The following is a 15,296-nucleotide window of genomic DNA, read 5'->3' as shown; positions in this document are numbered from 1 at the left end:
TATTTGGAGACTATAATTAATAAGGACTAATTAAAAAAGATAAACACAAAGAAGGGACTGAATGTACAAATGGACAATGACCAGATTATATATAAAAATAGAACTCAGACCCACAACCTGCAGCAACCAGCCCAGGAAGCCACCCTGTTATCTATAGCAAACACTCCAGAAGGCCAAACAATAACCACTGTAGTAATTCACTCCAAATAGCCAGGATTTGATTAAATAACTGACAACTTTTCAATTTTTGATGCTGCTTCCAACTTAGGACCAGAGAAAGTCAAATATACACTGCTAACCAATCACATAGGATTGTAGTTTGTTCTCCTTTGGGATGCCTTTTCTTAACTCCCACATTAATTATTATGGCCTATTTTTTAGTATCCATTAAATATTTTTCAAAAGAAGTAATTGCATGTTAGACTTCAAAGATATCCTTAATAAATTCCGGAGAGCAGGAATCCTTCCAAAAATATTCTTTGACTGCAAGGCAATAGCACTAAATGTGAATTATAAGATGTTAAAGAAAATAGAAATTCTCCTGGGCATTAAAAATAAAAATAGATAAAAACTTCAAAACTAAAATATTTTGGAAACAAAAACAATAACATTGCATCATATACACACTTATGAATTGAGAAAGAAATTCATAGTCTTAACATTTTCAGAATGAATGAGAATTATAAGTAATGTTACCAAGAGGGCACTACATGTCATTCCTGACTTCCACCCTCCCAAGACCAACTAGCAATTGTCTAGAGACAACACATGATCATGAAGCACCCTGCTGGATCACAGAGACCACGAAAGACTACCTTAGAAGGGTAAGAGGTGTCGCTGTACTCTGACTGCATCACTCCTCACCGAGGCAGGCATCATGCCACACCAGTAGAGCCCCTCTTGGGCCTACAGTTTCTCTGGTGGGGAAAAAAAATGATCACTGGGGAAATCTGCAGAGCTTGACCACTGGGAATCAAGTCCAAATAGAAATATATTAATATCATACAATTCAATACCAAAAAGAAATAATCCACTTAAATGATGGACATAGGACCTAAATAGACATTTTTTTCAAAGAAAGTATTCAAGTGGCTAATGGGTTCGTGAAAAGGTGCTCAACATCACTGATTATCAGGGGAATGCACACCACAATGAGGTATTACCTCACACATGTTAAAGTAGCTATTATCAAAAAAAGAGAAGAGATAACAAGTGTTGGTAAGGATATGGAGAAAGAATCCTTGTACATTGTTGGGGGGAATGCAACTTGGTACAACCACTCTGGAAAGGTTCCTCAAAAAAATAAAATAGAACTACCATATGATCCAATAATTCCATTCCTGGGTATGTATCCAAAGTAAATGAAATCTCTATCTTTAAGAGATATCTCTACCCCCATGCTCATGACAGCATAATATATAATAGCCAAGACATGGAAACAAACTGTGTTCATTAATGAATGAGTAGTATATATATAATATATATATGTAGATTTTGAAAGTTCTTAACACACACAAATTTTAACTATATGAGGTGATAAATGTTAATAAAACATTGTGGTAATCACTCAGCTATATATACACATAAAATATATCACTACTTTGTCCACCTTAAGCTTACACCTATTATATGCCAATTTTATCTCAATGAAGTTGAGAAAATTGGAAAAGTAAATGAATGAGCAGAATTAAAATAAATAAATAAATGAATTAAGTATCCAACTCAAAAATCCAGGAAAAGAGTGAATGAAATCAGCATAGGAAACGAACTAGGGGTGGTGGAAGGGGAGGAGAGCGGGGGGTGGGGGTGAATGGGTGATGGGCACTGAGGGGGGCACTTGATGGGATGAGCACTGGGTGTTATTCTGTATGTTGTCAAATTGAACACCAATAAAAAATAAACTTATTATTAAAAAATAAAAAAATAAAAAAAAGAGTAAGGGGTAGGACTTGAAACACACACACACACACACACACACACACACACACACAAAGGAAAGTTGTAGTAAGCTCGACATATGGCTTCGGGCACTTCAACACTCCTGGTCTCACTTCTCTTGCTGAAGCTCAATTTTCTCTGTTGTTAGATAATTAACAGGAGGGCCCTTGGGATGACTGGGTGGCTCAGCCATTGAGTGTCTGCCTGCGGCTCAGGGCGTGATCCTGGGGTCCTGAGATTGAGTCCCACATCGAGGTCCCCGCAGGGAGCTTTACCCTCTGCTATGTCTCTGCCTCTCTCTGTCTCTCGTCAATAAATAAATAAAATCTTAAAAATAAGGAGGGTTCTGAGGGTGGAGATTTCCTTAGTTCATCAGTGTATTGCTTTCTGAGAATTGCTTTGAGGTAAAGCTAGTTTTATTTACTAATATGAGAAGATTTGGCCCTATCAGAAATAGGAAGTTATTTGAATGTGTGCCAAAAAATATGTTTTCTATCTTTCCTTTGTTGAGCACTCAACGAGAGTTATTCTCATTAGCTCCTCTTCTTTATTGCATTTGAATAAAACAGACAAGTCAGTCTTGAAGATGATAAATGACTAATAAATTTTAATTGGCACTTTAGCTCATAAAATATAAACAGTCATTAAATTCATCCAGAAAATTGTTAGAATGGAAGTACTAAAAATTGCAGAATATGCCAAAATAGCAGCTTCAATATCTTCTGGTTTCCTTCCATTCTTAAGACTAATCCTATAACTAAAGATCCTAATGGAATATATAGAGAAGAATTAGTTAAGATTTTTTTTGAAGGGGTCAGAAATGTGGAGAAGAAGAAAGTGAAAACGAAAACATATGAAAACAGACACACAGATAAATGGAATAGTACACAGAACCCAGAAATAACCCCCGCCCAACCATGTATATATGGTCAATTCATCTACGATAAAGGAGGCAGGGATAGACAATGGAGAAAAAATAGTATCTTCAATGAATGGTGTTGGGGAAAACTGGACGGCTACATGCAGATGAATGAAACTGTCCACTATTTTATACCATATTTAAAGATAAATTCAAAATGGATTAAAATTTGAATATAAGACTAAAACCATAAAATTCTTAGAGGAAAACATAGGCAGGAAACTCTTTGACATCAGTTTTAGCAATATTTTTTTGGATCAGTATTCTCAGGCAAGATCAACAAAAATTAAAATAAAATAGGATTACATCAATCTGAAAAGCTTTTGCACAGCAAAGGAAACCCCCAACAAAATAAAGGCAATCTGCTGAATGGAAAAAGATATTTGCAATTGATCTATCTGGTAAGCAGTTAATATCCAAAATATATAAAGGACTTACACAATTTAACATCAAAAACAAACAACCCAATTAGAAAATGAGCAGAGGACTTGAATAGATATTTTTCAAAGAAGACATACAGATGGCCAACAGGCACATAAAAAGATGCTCGACATCACTCATCATTAGGAAAATAAACTCAAAATCACAATGAGGTATCACTTCACACCTGTCAGACTGGCTATTATCAAAAAGACAAAAAATAGCAAGTGTTGGTTAGCATGAAGAGAAAAGGGAACCTTTGTGCACTGTTGGTAGGAAAGCAAACTGGTACAGCCACTGTGAAAAACAGTATGGAGGTTCCTCAAAAAATGTAAAAAAGAATTACCATGTGATCCAATAATTCCATTACTGCGTATTATCTAAAGAATATGAAAACTCTAATTTGAAAAAATGTGTGCACCCCCATATTTATTACAGCATTATTTTCAGTAGCCAGATTATGGAAGCAACCCAACACAAGTGTCCATTGATGGATGAATGGATAAAGATGTCACACACACACACACACACACACACACACATTACTCCGCCATAAAAAATAATGAAATCTTGTCATTCACACACAGGTGTGTTGTGTGTATAATGCTAAATGAAATAAATCAGGCAAAAAGGCAAATACCTTAATGATTTCACTTCCATGTGGAATCTAAAAAACAAAACAAACTAGAAACAGACTCATAAATACCAGAAACAAACTCAGTTACCACAGTGGAGAGGAGTGGGGGGGGGGGGTGCTGGCCAAATAGGTGAAGGGGATTGAGAGGTACAACTTCCAGTCACAAAATAAAGACGTCATGGGGATATAAAATGTAAAATGTAGCATAAGGAATATAATCAATAATATTGTAATAACTTTGTATGGTGACAGTTGGTAACTAGACTTACATGAGGACCATTTTATAATATATAAAAATACCAAATCATTATGATGTACACCTGAAACTGATAGGATATGTCACTTATACTTCAATGTAAAAAAACATATAGATGCAAAATTAAAACACTTGCTCCATTCAAATGCTCTGGTAATATATAGGAGCTGCTATAGTCATTATGTAAAAAAAAGATAAATTAGGTTTATCTTTTATATATAGGAGCTGCTATAGTCATTATGGAAAAAAAAAGATAAATTAGGTTTCCTCTCCAATACCCTGGCTAAGGTGGAAGAAAATTCTCCTTTTTAAATAATCAAATTATACTTAAATATGTTCATAAGTATCATTAACAGACGAACAGAAAGAACCCATGCCCTCAAGGAACTGGTTATGATTCTATAACTATTGTAAGCCGGCAAGGCTTTTATTTTTGGGGATCTTGTTAAATAAGAATCTGTGTGGATCTATGCTGGTGGCTTCTAGAGCATTTGTTTCATGACATATTCCATCATCTTTAGTCCTGGGGGACCTTAAAAGACATCAGTCAATTTGAAAGCCACAGAAGTGTCTTTCTTTAATGCAGTAAGTCCACTTCTACAAGTTCTCCTACATAAGTAAATGCTCCTAAGATTTAATAGTGAGAAGATTCATTTCAGAATTGCTATAACAGCCAAAACTTGGGGGCAGGGCGGGAGGACGTAAACAGTCAACAATAGGAGTTTATCTACTTAATGGGATGGTCATCCAATGGATCATTGCAATGTACAGAGAGTGTGCCAAGATAAAAGGTCAGAAGAAGATAGCATCACGCTGAAAGCTGCATTCTCAAAGTAGAGGAATAGCTAGTCAAGCAGAGATTCCATAGCTAAACTTCTCAGTTCTCTGTATAAATTAAAGTATGAAAGACAAGCCATGCCGGAGATTGCTACTTACCTCTATTCTCTCATTATTCTTAGGAAAGGAAATCTGGTTTCATTCTGGCCAAAGGATTCAGGTTAAAAACAAACAAAAACATTTCCCTGCTTCTTCTTCAGTTACAGATGGCTAATGAAACACAAACAGAAATTAATGGGTGGAAGTTCTAAGAATGTCAGTTAAGAGGAGGATAGATAGCTGGCACGGGCTTCTCTTGTCTTTCCTCTCCTCTTCTTTCCCATTGACTAGATTTTGTGCATGATGGCAGGAGTTCTAGCAGCTATTTTGAACCAGGAGCCCTCCATACTGTGAGCTGACTTTGAGGTTGGAAGTCCTTGAGGATGGAACATGGTTCCCCAGTGATAAGGAAACATAATATTAGCCCTGGACTGCCTACCTCCAGAATTCTTTACATAAGAAAAAAATCAATCCTTATAAACATAGGCCACCATTATCTGGATATTATGAATGTGCAGCTGATTCTAATTCTAACCGACTTAGAATAATTTAGTTGGACTAAATAAAAGACCACACAGAAACCGAAATGTTCCTCAAAGAATCACTCAAGGCTATTGGTCTATAAATAGGAGGCTATTCTCAACAGGTGAGTGATGATGGAAATATTATTTAATGAAGGGCATTAGTATTGCCTTACCCAATAATAACTGTTAGAACATATTTTTCTCCCCCCCCCCCACACACACACACACACACACACAAACAGGTAAAACGCTTCAGAATTTAGTTTTCTAAATATTTGTGGCATTGATGATGTCAGTTGAATCTGATGATTTAAGAATATGTGTGTAAGAAAAAAATTGATCATCCTTCCGAGGAACACCTGAGACCCAAAGCATGTCTGAGCTAAGTACACTGTCCTGAATAAAAGAGAAGGGCAGTTGAGGCTTGCAGTGAACTTCAGGCTTTTTGGAGAACTTTGCACTTTAGCAAGTGACTCAAAGGATTTTAAATTAATCATTTCCTTCATTTCATTTCAATGAATGAAACAACCATAGTGGTGGCATTAACTGCTATCATTTATTGAGCAATTACTATGTACCTCACACCGTTCTAAGGATTTCCTTAATATTATCTCATTTACTGCGTTCCACAACTCGGAGAAGCCCATCCCCACTTTTGGGACGAGGAAACTGACATTCAGAAAAATTGACTTTTCCAAAGGTACAGAGCTTGGAAGTACAATTGCTGAGATTCACACCCAAGTCTGAATAACCTAAAACTCTGGCAAACAAAATATTCATCTGAAGAGGTGAGTTTGTGGAAATTTTTAATGTATCTGGAAGAAGGATTTTATATAGTAGCTGATAGAATAGATATTTTGAAAAGAGCATATCTTCATTCGGAATGTTGATTAAAATTAAAAAACTAAAAAAATTATCAGCTATAGCCCTTCCCAAACTTTGGAGCCATGACACTTGGTTTGCCTTAATGTAAACAAACCCCCAAGGCTCCCCAAAGGATTTGAAGTACACAAGTCTGAAATGGGTGAAACGTGTCTTCAGTAACACTGGCTCCTTCCCACTCTTTGTCATCCACTGCACCCCAGGACCCTTCTCTTTCTACGAACTCTCAGACTTTCATTCCATACTGAGAAGCAACAAGCAAAGTGAGGCGTAAGAAATGTTTTCAGAGTATTTTCACTCTCACAGCCTTCCAAGAAATCGTTATGTTGTGACGGACATTTCAGCCATTGTCAACAGGTTTGCAAGGCATTGAGATGGGGCAGGAGGATTCCTGGCATCCCATCTTGCATGGACAGTTGTCACCTTCCCAATGCTAGGGTTCACTACGCAGACTAGAAATCTAGCCAGCTGTCAGCTACAAATATTTTTAACTGAACTGCAAACGTTTTCAAAATCCTTTGAGGTTTATATGCAGTGATTATATTCTCCTATCTAGGGACTCCTATGCTCTTGCTCAGTCAGTCCCCCTCATTTATTAAGCACATTGGCACCAGGTTCTCAATTTTGCCTCATTTAATCTGCCTTCCATTATCCTGAGGTGTTGCAGTATGTCCACGGACCACTCACCCACACATAGGCCTCCCGGGGAGGCCCATCCTGTGATGACTAAAAGCTCACAATTGGAAGAAAGACTGCCTGAGTTTGAATATATGGTCTACCCCTCACTGCATGACCTAGGGCAAGGTCTGAATCTCTTTGAGCGTTAATTTCCATGTCTGTAAAAAGGGGATTATGGCAGGGCTAAGTCATGGGACTATTGTGAGGATTAAATCAAATAATCTACACAAAGCATTTTGCACAGAGCCCAGTACATGGTAAGCATTTAATAGAATTAGCTTCTGTTATGGTGGCCCTGTTGGTTAACAACTTTCCCCGTGACTCTACTTTGGCTCCCCAGTACAAGGGACACACTGAGTTACACCATCTCTGCAATATTCCCCTGAGAACATCTTGGATCTCGAGCACACACTCACTTCTTTCCAGCTGTTTCATTCCAGGGCTATCACTGCCCGCCTTAACACTATGTGGCGACCTCTCATTCCTTGACTCTCCACTGTCTCTCTACTTTTCTGACCTGTCCTGATTTCATCTCTTTCTTTAGTCATGGTCACTGTGGTCCAACATTTACATCAACCTCTTGACAAGAAGTTTAACTTCCTTCCTTTACTTTGTTCCCATGTTACCAACAAAACCTGGCCATGGGTTAATTTAAGTATCTGTTTTCTCATTCTTACACGCTGGGACTTTTGGAGCAATCCACATCAAACGCAGTGGAGGCCTGCACCAAGCTAGGATGACAGAGGACGTGCTCATGGATGCACTGAACATCTTAGCAAGGCATCCAAAGATCCTATTTATGGTTACCCCTCATTTCTTTCATCTCGGAGCCTCATCCATGCTATGTTCTGCACATATTGAATCACTTGTAACCCTCTGATGCACCTAGCTTTTCCCCTCTGTTATGACCTGAATGTTGTGTCTCACCAAAATTCATAATGTTAAAGCCCCAATTCCCAATGTGACTCTATGTGCAGACAGAGCCTTTATGGAAGTGGTTAATGTTAAATGAAGTCATAAGGGTAAGGCCCAGATCTGACAGGATCAGCGGCTTTATTAGGAGACACCAGAGAGCTTGCTTTCTCTCTCTCCATGTGAGGACAGTGAGAAGGCAGCCCTGTGCAAGGTGGGAAGAGCGCTCTCACCAGAACCCCATCCCGCTGGCACCCTATCTCACACTCCCAGCCTCCAGAACTCCGAGGATACAAATGTCTGTTGTTTAAGCCCTCTAGTGTGTGGTATTTTGCGACGGTGCGCTGAGCAGACTAAGAAATCCCTGCCTTGATGCCAAGAGAAAAACACCTATAAAATGATAGCTATATTTATGCAAATGTCTTGGCATCACAGGGACACACTAAGAATAGCAGCATCTTTATGTGAGAACAACTCATTCATGCTGAGTTTAAGCCAGCAGCCTCTGTTTTAATATCACCCTGATAGGCCCAGTGTCTTGTCAGTGATTTTTCCTCATACAGAGAAGCTTGATACATGCTCCTCCAAAGGAAGAATTTCAGCGATAAGCAGGTAGGAAGACATGCTGATCTTGACTTTTCTCCTAGATCTTTTTTTTTTTTTTTTTTTTTTTTTAAGATTTTACGTATTTATTCATGAGAGACACAGAGAGAGAGAGAGAGAGAGAGAGAGAGGCGGAGACACAGGCAGAGGGAGAAACAGGCTCCATGCAGGGATCCCAACGTGGGACTCCATCCCGAGTCTTCAGGATCAGGCCCTGGGCTGAAGGCAGGCGCTAAACCGCTGAGCCACCCGGGCTGCCCTTTTTTCCCTAATCTTGGTGGTCATCTGATAATCATGTAGATCAGGTTCTATGGGTTGGGCTTGAAATCATTAGGAAATTTCCTTTATATATTCATTTGCATTATTATTGCTCCTGAGGCCTATAATGTTCCAATTTTTGGGTTTCAATGGTTTGACGACATCATGGTTTATAATTTTCAAATTATTATAATAATGGAAACTGGAGAAGAAGTCCTAACAGAACTTTTTTTTTTTTTTTTTTGCAAGAGAATGCATTTTAAAACTTGGACAAACATGCAATTTGTCTAAACCATTATAAATGATAAGCTCCCCCTCCTTGCTCTCAGTCTCCCCAACGCCATCCAAAAAGCTTAATGTTCCCTTCATTATTGAAAGTGGGATTCACACTATGAGATGGGCTAGGATTTTCTCCCAGCACAAGCTTTTCAAATTCTGATTTTAAGATTTTCTGTATCAGTGGTTGTAAATCAGTGGCCCTTAGGCCAAATCTGGCCTGCCTGTGTGGCTTGTTTGATCAGCATGGTGTTCAACAGGAATGGAGTTTGAATGCTGTAGGTGGAGTGTGCATTCTCTACTTCCCCTGGTGTCCGTCTTTGCCTGTCCCTTCCCTGGGCTCTTTCATACATTGGCTTCTGAAGGCATTTGAGGTGGCAAGTCCTGCTCCATATTTTGTAAATAAATCTTTTTATTGAAACAGACTACATAAAGCACACAAATTGTAAGCATATAATTTGGTGAATTATCACAAAGGGAACACACCCATGTAATTACAATCAATATCAACAAAAAGAACATTATTACCGCTAGAATCCTTCTGTCTTCATTTTTGTTTTTCCCCTAAAGCAAGCGCTGAGACAAAGATATAGACACCCACGTTTTAAGAAGCAGAGTGAATATCTGAATTTCTGACATATATAGATAGCTTCATCAGCTGTCTTTGGTTTGTGTTTCCTTGTTTTATTATTTTTATCCTTTTACTTGACTATCCTTTTACTTTTAACCGGTTTTGTCCTCTATCCTACTGAACCATGCCCCCAAATTATTTTGAGGCAAGTCTAATATATATTATCAGTTTATACTTGCCAACACTTCGGTATGTACCCTTGAAACATAAGGACTCTTTTTAAACATAAGATACACCTTGAGTAAACACAGATACTTTCAATTCAAATCCAATATGAGGACTTGACTTAAACTCATCATTTTCATGTGTGTTCTCTTTATATTTGTTTGATTGATTTTGATCTTGTTTATCTTTATGGTACTTTATGAATCTGTAGTTTGATGATTTTCAGGATTTTGGTAAAACTGTCATTATAACTTTAAATATTATTTCTGTCCACTCTCTTATCTTTTTTGGGGGAATCCTTTTCCCTGGGTCAGTGTGTTATTTTCTGTCTGCATTTTCCATCTTTTTGTTTCCTCATGCTTCAATCTTATTATTATTTTCTAATCTGTCTTCCAGTTTATTAATTTTCTCTGCAGTTATGTTTAATTTGCTGCTATACGCATCTATTGTATTTCTAGCTTAGGTTATTTTACATTTTGCAGTTCCTAAACTTTCTGAACCTTGGCCAAGCTTTCCTCTCTGCAAATTCTTTATTTAAAATGCTTCTGATCTGACCCCTTGGGTTTTTCCAGGAAGAATTAGTGAATATAAAACAGACTTGAACATTCATGAGAAATTAAGCCTGATTAATACAGCAGAATATGAGGCCCCTGGGTTGCTCAGTTGGTTGAGCATCTGCCTTCAGTTTAGGTTATGATCTCGGGTTCCTGGGATAGAGCCCATGTCTGGGTCCCTGCTCCATGGGGAGTCTGCTTTTCCCTTTCCCTCTGTTTCTCTTCCTGGATGTGCTCTCTCTCTCTCTCTCTCTCTCTCTCTCTCTCTCTCTCTCATACACATACACACACACACACACACACACAAACAAATAAATCTTAAAAAAAAAAAAACCCCAGCAAACTATGGATTACACTAGAACATACAACTTTTTAACAACAGATGGTGAAATTTCAGTGATTCATTTGTTAATTATTTTTTGCAACACTAAATTGCAAGCTGATATCCTTGCCACCTGTAAATTCTTACCCTCTAAAAGAGCACACAGCTCTGTAGAATGTGGGTTACAGCATAGTAATTAAGGAAATATAATGAAAGTAAGTTATTACATCATCATCCCGGGATTTTGCATCTCAGAGTTTGTTGGATGATCATGATTATCCTTCATTCCTACTGTCATAGAAGTGAAAAGTGGGCCTCCTATTTGCAGGAAAGGTTGAGAGTTTTTTTTTTTTTTCTTTTTTCTCCCATCATAAGCAGCACCTTTGTGACACAAGCTTCTCTCATTATCTCTGTATTTCTCAATAGTGCCTTTGGTTGTCATTCTGGTCACTGTAGCCCTGTTCAAGAGATGGGAGGATTTCAGGCTATCAACAATATATGGCTAAGGTTCTCCTGTAAGTTACGGTGCCATATTTTTCCTATATTGTGGCTAAGGGCTAAATTTCTAAGAACTCCCCATTGTCATTACTGCAACTGAAGGTATAGCACAGGTTGAAATGTACCAAACAGCCCATTCTGACGGTCATCTAACATTGCTTCTTGTTAGCATTTAATACTTAATTTTTTTTTTTTTTTTGCATTTTCCCTATGGTTTGATTCAAATTAAGCTCATATCACAGCCATCTTGTTCCCAGAGCTTAGGAGTCCAAGCCTGTCTTAGACTGGACCCTCCAGAATCCCATTTGTCTACTCTCGTTTTTGGCCTGTAGAAATAAGACTCCCTCTCTTTGTTTCCTTTCTTTTTTTTGGGGGGGGTGGTTATTTATTTATTTGAGAGAGTGAGAGCAGGGGGAGGGGCAGCAGGAGAGAGAGAATATCTCCAGCAGACTCCCTGCTGAGCAAGGAGCCTGATGTGTGGCTTGATCTCATGATCCTCAGATGATGACCTGAGCTGAAATCAAGTGTCAGACACTCAACCTACTGAGCCACGCAGGTGTCCATGTTTTCCTTTTGGACATGACCCCTTCCGATTCGGGCTCTACTCATCTTTGTGGGAGTTTTTATTTCACAGATCATTTTTAAACTTGAGAATGTTTCACCATTCCCCCTCTAAGTGTGATGCTTTCACACTTCAACTGTACTGGACATTCCCCAAATCCACATTTAAATTATCCTGATCCCAGATATTATCTTATGTCCTCATATTGTGCCCACCAGTGGTGTTACATATCACTTATATTTCAAAAACAAGGTCCACAGACTTCAATCTGCAAAGAAGTACTTGAGACTTCACTTTTGTTATTGAATAGAGATAATTCTGGTCCATTTGCTGGGATGTATTCTTTAAACTCATAATATGGTATGATATTGTCCTATCACCTTAGTGAACTATGGAGGCTGCTGTGTGGAGAAGGGTGAAACCCCAAAGAACCCCTTGGTGGCACTGATAGTGGTATTTTCAAGTGTGTTACATAGTGAGTTATTTTTATAATGGAATCTTAAGGATATATAGATGTGTTAAACTTGCTGAAAGAAAACTCCAAATATGGGTTTTGTATCCCTATAGAAATTACTCTCAAATCTGCTGATGCCTTTTGGATTTGATAGTATGCCATTTCTAATGGTAAAATAATTGAAAGTGAGGAGCCCAGGAATTTTGCACAAGTGACTTACCTGTGATAGCCAGCTGAGTCACAAAGAAGGTCATTCTTGACTTCCTCTTCCTTCTCCATGTAGAGAACAGCACCATGGAGTTTCCAACAACGGTGAAAACAAACAGGACCCACAGAGTTATCAACTGCTCGGTCTGTAAGAGAGAAAGCAACACAAAACCAGTGTACCAGTGAGAACCAGACTATTCTATGGAATGCAAGGCTCAAGCTTTGCTGCTGAAATGTCTCCTGGTCTCAAATCCTCACCCATCAAAGCTCTACTCACAAGAGAACAGGGACACAGTGGTCCTTATTTACATTGATGGCAGTATAAATTGAGGTAACCTTAAAAAAAATCTACTTGGAAATATATGTCAAAAGACCGAAAAAAAAGTATGTATATTCCTAGGCCAAGCAATTGTTTAAATCCATGTGAAAGAATTTGAGGTGTGAAAAAGAATACTAAAATAGCAAAGATGTGGATATTTGTCGTAAGAATAAATTGGAAATTGTTTAAAGATAAAAGATAGTTAAAGCACTTCAGTTCAGTGAACTATTATGTAGCTATTAACAATGGCAACCATGAAGATGATGCAGCAAGATTAAAAATGCTTAAACTATAACAGTAAGTGGAAAAACATGATAAAATTGTATATTGGGTGTGATTATAACCCTGCAAAATTAATACATGTAGAGAAAAGACTGAAGCATACTAAAATGCTAAGATTGGTTATTTTAGGGTAGTATGATTATGGATTATCCTGCTCTTTTTTTTGACAGAATTTTATAATATAGTGATACTGAAGTTTCACTGAGTAATATATAAATAGTAAACAATGGTGGAAAAAAAGCAGAAATGCTACTCATTTAAAATGCAAGTCCTTTGTAAGAAGTTTTCCACAATTCCTTCAAATGGAGCTTTCCATCTGTCTAAACTCCATGGCCCAGCATATGCAGAGGCCCAGGGTACTGGGATAGGCTGGACACAGGGACAAAGCAGAGCAAGGCCACAGATGGAGAACATGGGGCCAAGGGGATCCAGAGGCAAGCTTGAAATCAAAAGCCAAGAGACATTAGCCCAAACGGTGGGGGCAGAAGGCTGGTAAGAATGCATAAGTCTAAATTTGGAATCTGAAGGGCTTCTCTTACTCGGTGGAGCTAGGAAGAGCCTGAAGACACCTAGAATTTCATGTGTCCACTTGGCTAGGTTGTGACCACATGCTTGGTGTTCACACAAACAGTAGGGTAAAAATGTTGCTCTCAAAGGCATCCTGTAGATGTAACTAATATCTATGTTCCACTTGAGTTTAAATATACAGCAGATAACCTTCCATTATATGGGTGGGACTCATATTTCAACTCATGAGCTGAAAGCCTTATGAGCAAAAGCTGAGTTTTCCCAGAGAAGGAAGTCTTCTCCAAGAATTCTTGAGAAATATAGAAATTATGCCGGAGTTTCCAGCCTGCTGCCTCCTTTATGAATTTCAGACTTGCCAGTCCCACAATCACATGAGCAACTTTCTTAAAATAAATCTCTCTCTCTGTCTCTCTCTTCCTATTGGCTGTGTTTTCTGTGGAGAACCTTCCTATACTCTCTAAATATCTGAGGCATCACAGTAGCACTTTTTCTTATATTAAATTAATTTTAAGTTATGCAGTCACAGATGCATTAACTCTTCTTTAAAAACTATAACAATTTAAGGGTACCTGGCTGGCTCAGTTGGTAGAGCATGTGATTCTTGATCTTGGAGTCATGAGTTCAAGCCCCACTTTGGGTGCAGAAATTATTTAAAACAAAACAAAACAAAACTCTAATGATGCAGATAAAACTCAAAGCCACTTTGCCACCACTCTGTGTCTTGATAAACTACCTTCTTCAAGAAGGTAAATGTTATTTTGATGACATTATCTTTCCAATCCTTTGACAGATACTTTATAAGCACATGTACACACACACACACACACACACACACACACACAATCATAGCAAATAAATAGTATTATGTATGTGGATCAGCAATTTGGTATTTACTATGCTCTGTATATATTGTGCATATTGCTTTTCTCAGTCATTTGGAGAAATGGGTAAATGAAAGGTGATACTTTTATACAGTACAGTGAAATATTTAAATTAAAAGAAATGGATTCAATTTGTTGAAACAAAATATGTTGACAATAGAGGGAAGCCTCTAGACTGAGAGAGCAGAGGGAGCTGGTGAGTGGACTGAGTCAGCTCCATTCTTGAAGCCACTAACCTGCCCAAGCATCACTGGGGTTCCCTGGTGCTGCCAGGTAGAATTAGACCTGGTCTGCCAGGTTCCAGGGCTGAGGCATGTCCTCATGGTCTCTCTTCCAGTCCTATCCTGTCCAGAAGCCTAGGCCGGCAGCTAGGGTCTCCATGAGTCCTATACTTTATCCAACTAATATTTAGGTTCTCCATCTCAGATTTACAGATGGGTTCCTGAGGCCGTGGGGAGAGGCCAGGGCCTTGAAAGTGCAGATGGTGGAAACAAGGTGGTGTTGTGGCAGTGCTGAGAGGCAGGGTGTACACTGGAATGGGAGGACCGCAGTGTTGACAACCTCTGCTACCTTGAAAGGCACAGGTGACAGATACTTCCAGTAGCTTACCAATCTCCCATTCTGTTGGCCGAAGGTCTCAGGTGATGCTGATGGCTGATAGAGGTGGGGGCCCGGGTGGAGGATGAGGCACCTATGTCCCCAGTGTGGTCCTAA

The 15,296-nt window shown here is 38.6% G+C and overlaps 1 protein-coding gene across 2 annotated transcripts in view; it reads right to left on the bottom strand.

Moving 5' to 3' along the window:
* NPSR1 (neuropeptide S receptor 1) overlaps positions 1-15,296 on the bottom strand; it is a 141,890-nt gene that overhangs the window by 101,937 nt on the left and 24,657 nt on the right. For both annotated transcript variants that reach the window (XM_041728018.1, XM_041728019.1), the window contains exon 2: positions 12,586-12,718. In XM_041728018.1, coding sequence (XP_041583952.1) covers positions 12,586-12,718 — 133 coding nt within the window. The remainder of the gene's footprint in view (positions 1-12,585; positions 12,719-15,296) is intronic.

Source organism: Vulpes lagopus, chromosome 13 (genome assembly GCF_018345385.1).
Source record: "Vulpes lagopus strain Blue_001 chromosome 13, ASM1834538v1, whole genome shotgun sequence".
NCBI lineage: Eukaryota > Metazoa > Chordata > Mammalia > Carnivora > Canidae > Vulpes > Vulpes lagopus.
Note: the sequence above shows the minus strand (reverse complement) of the source record. Positions and strands in the feature narration are given on the sequence as shown.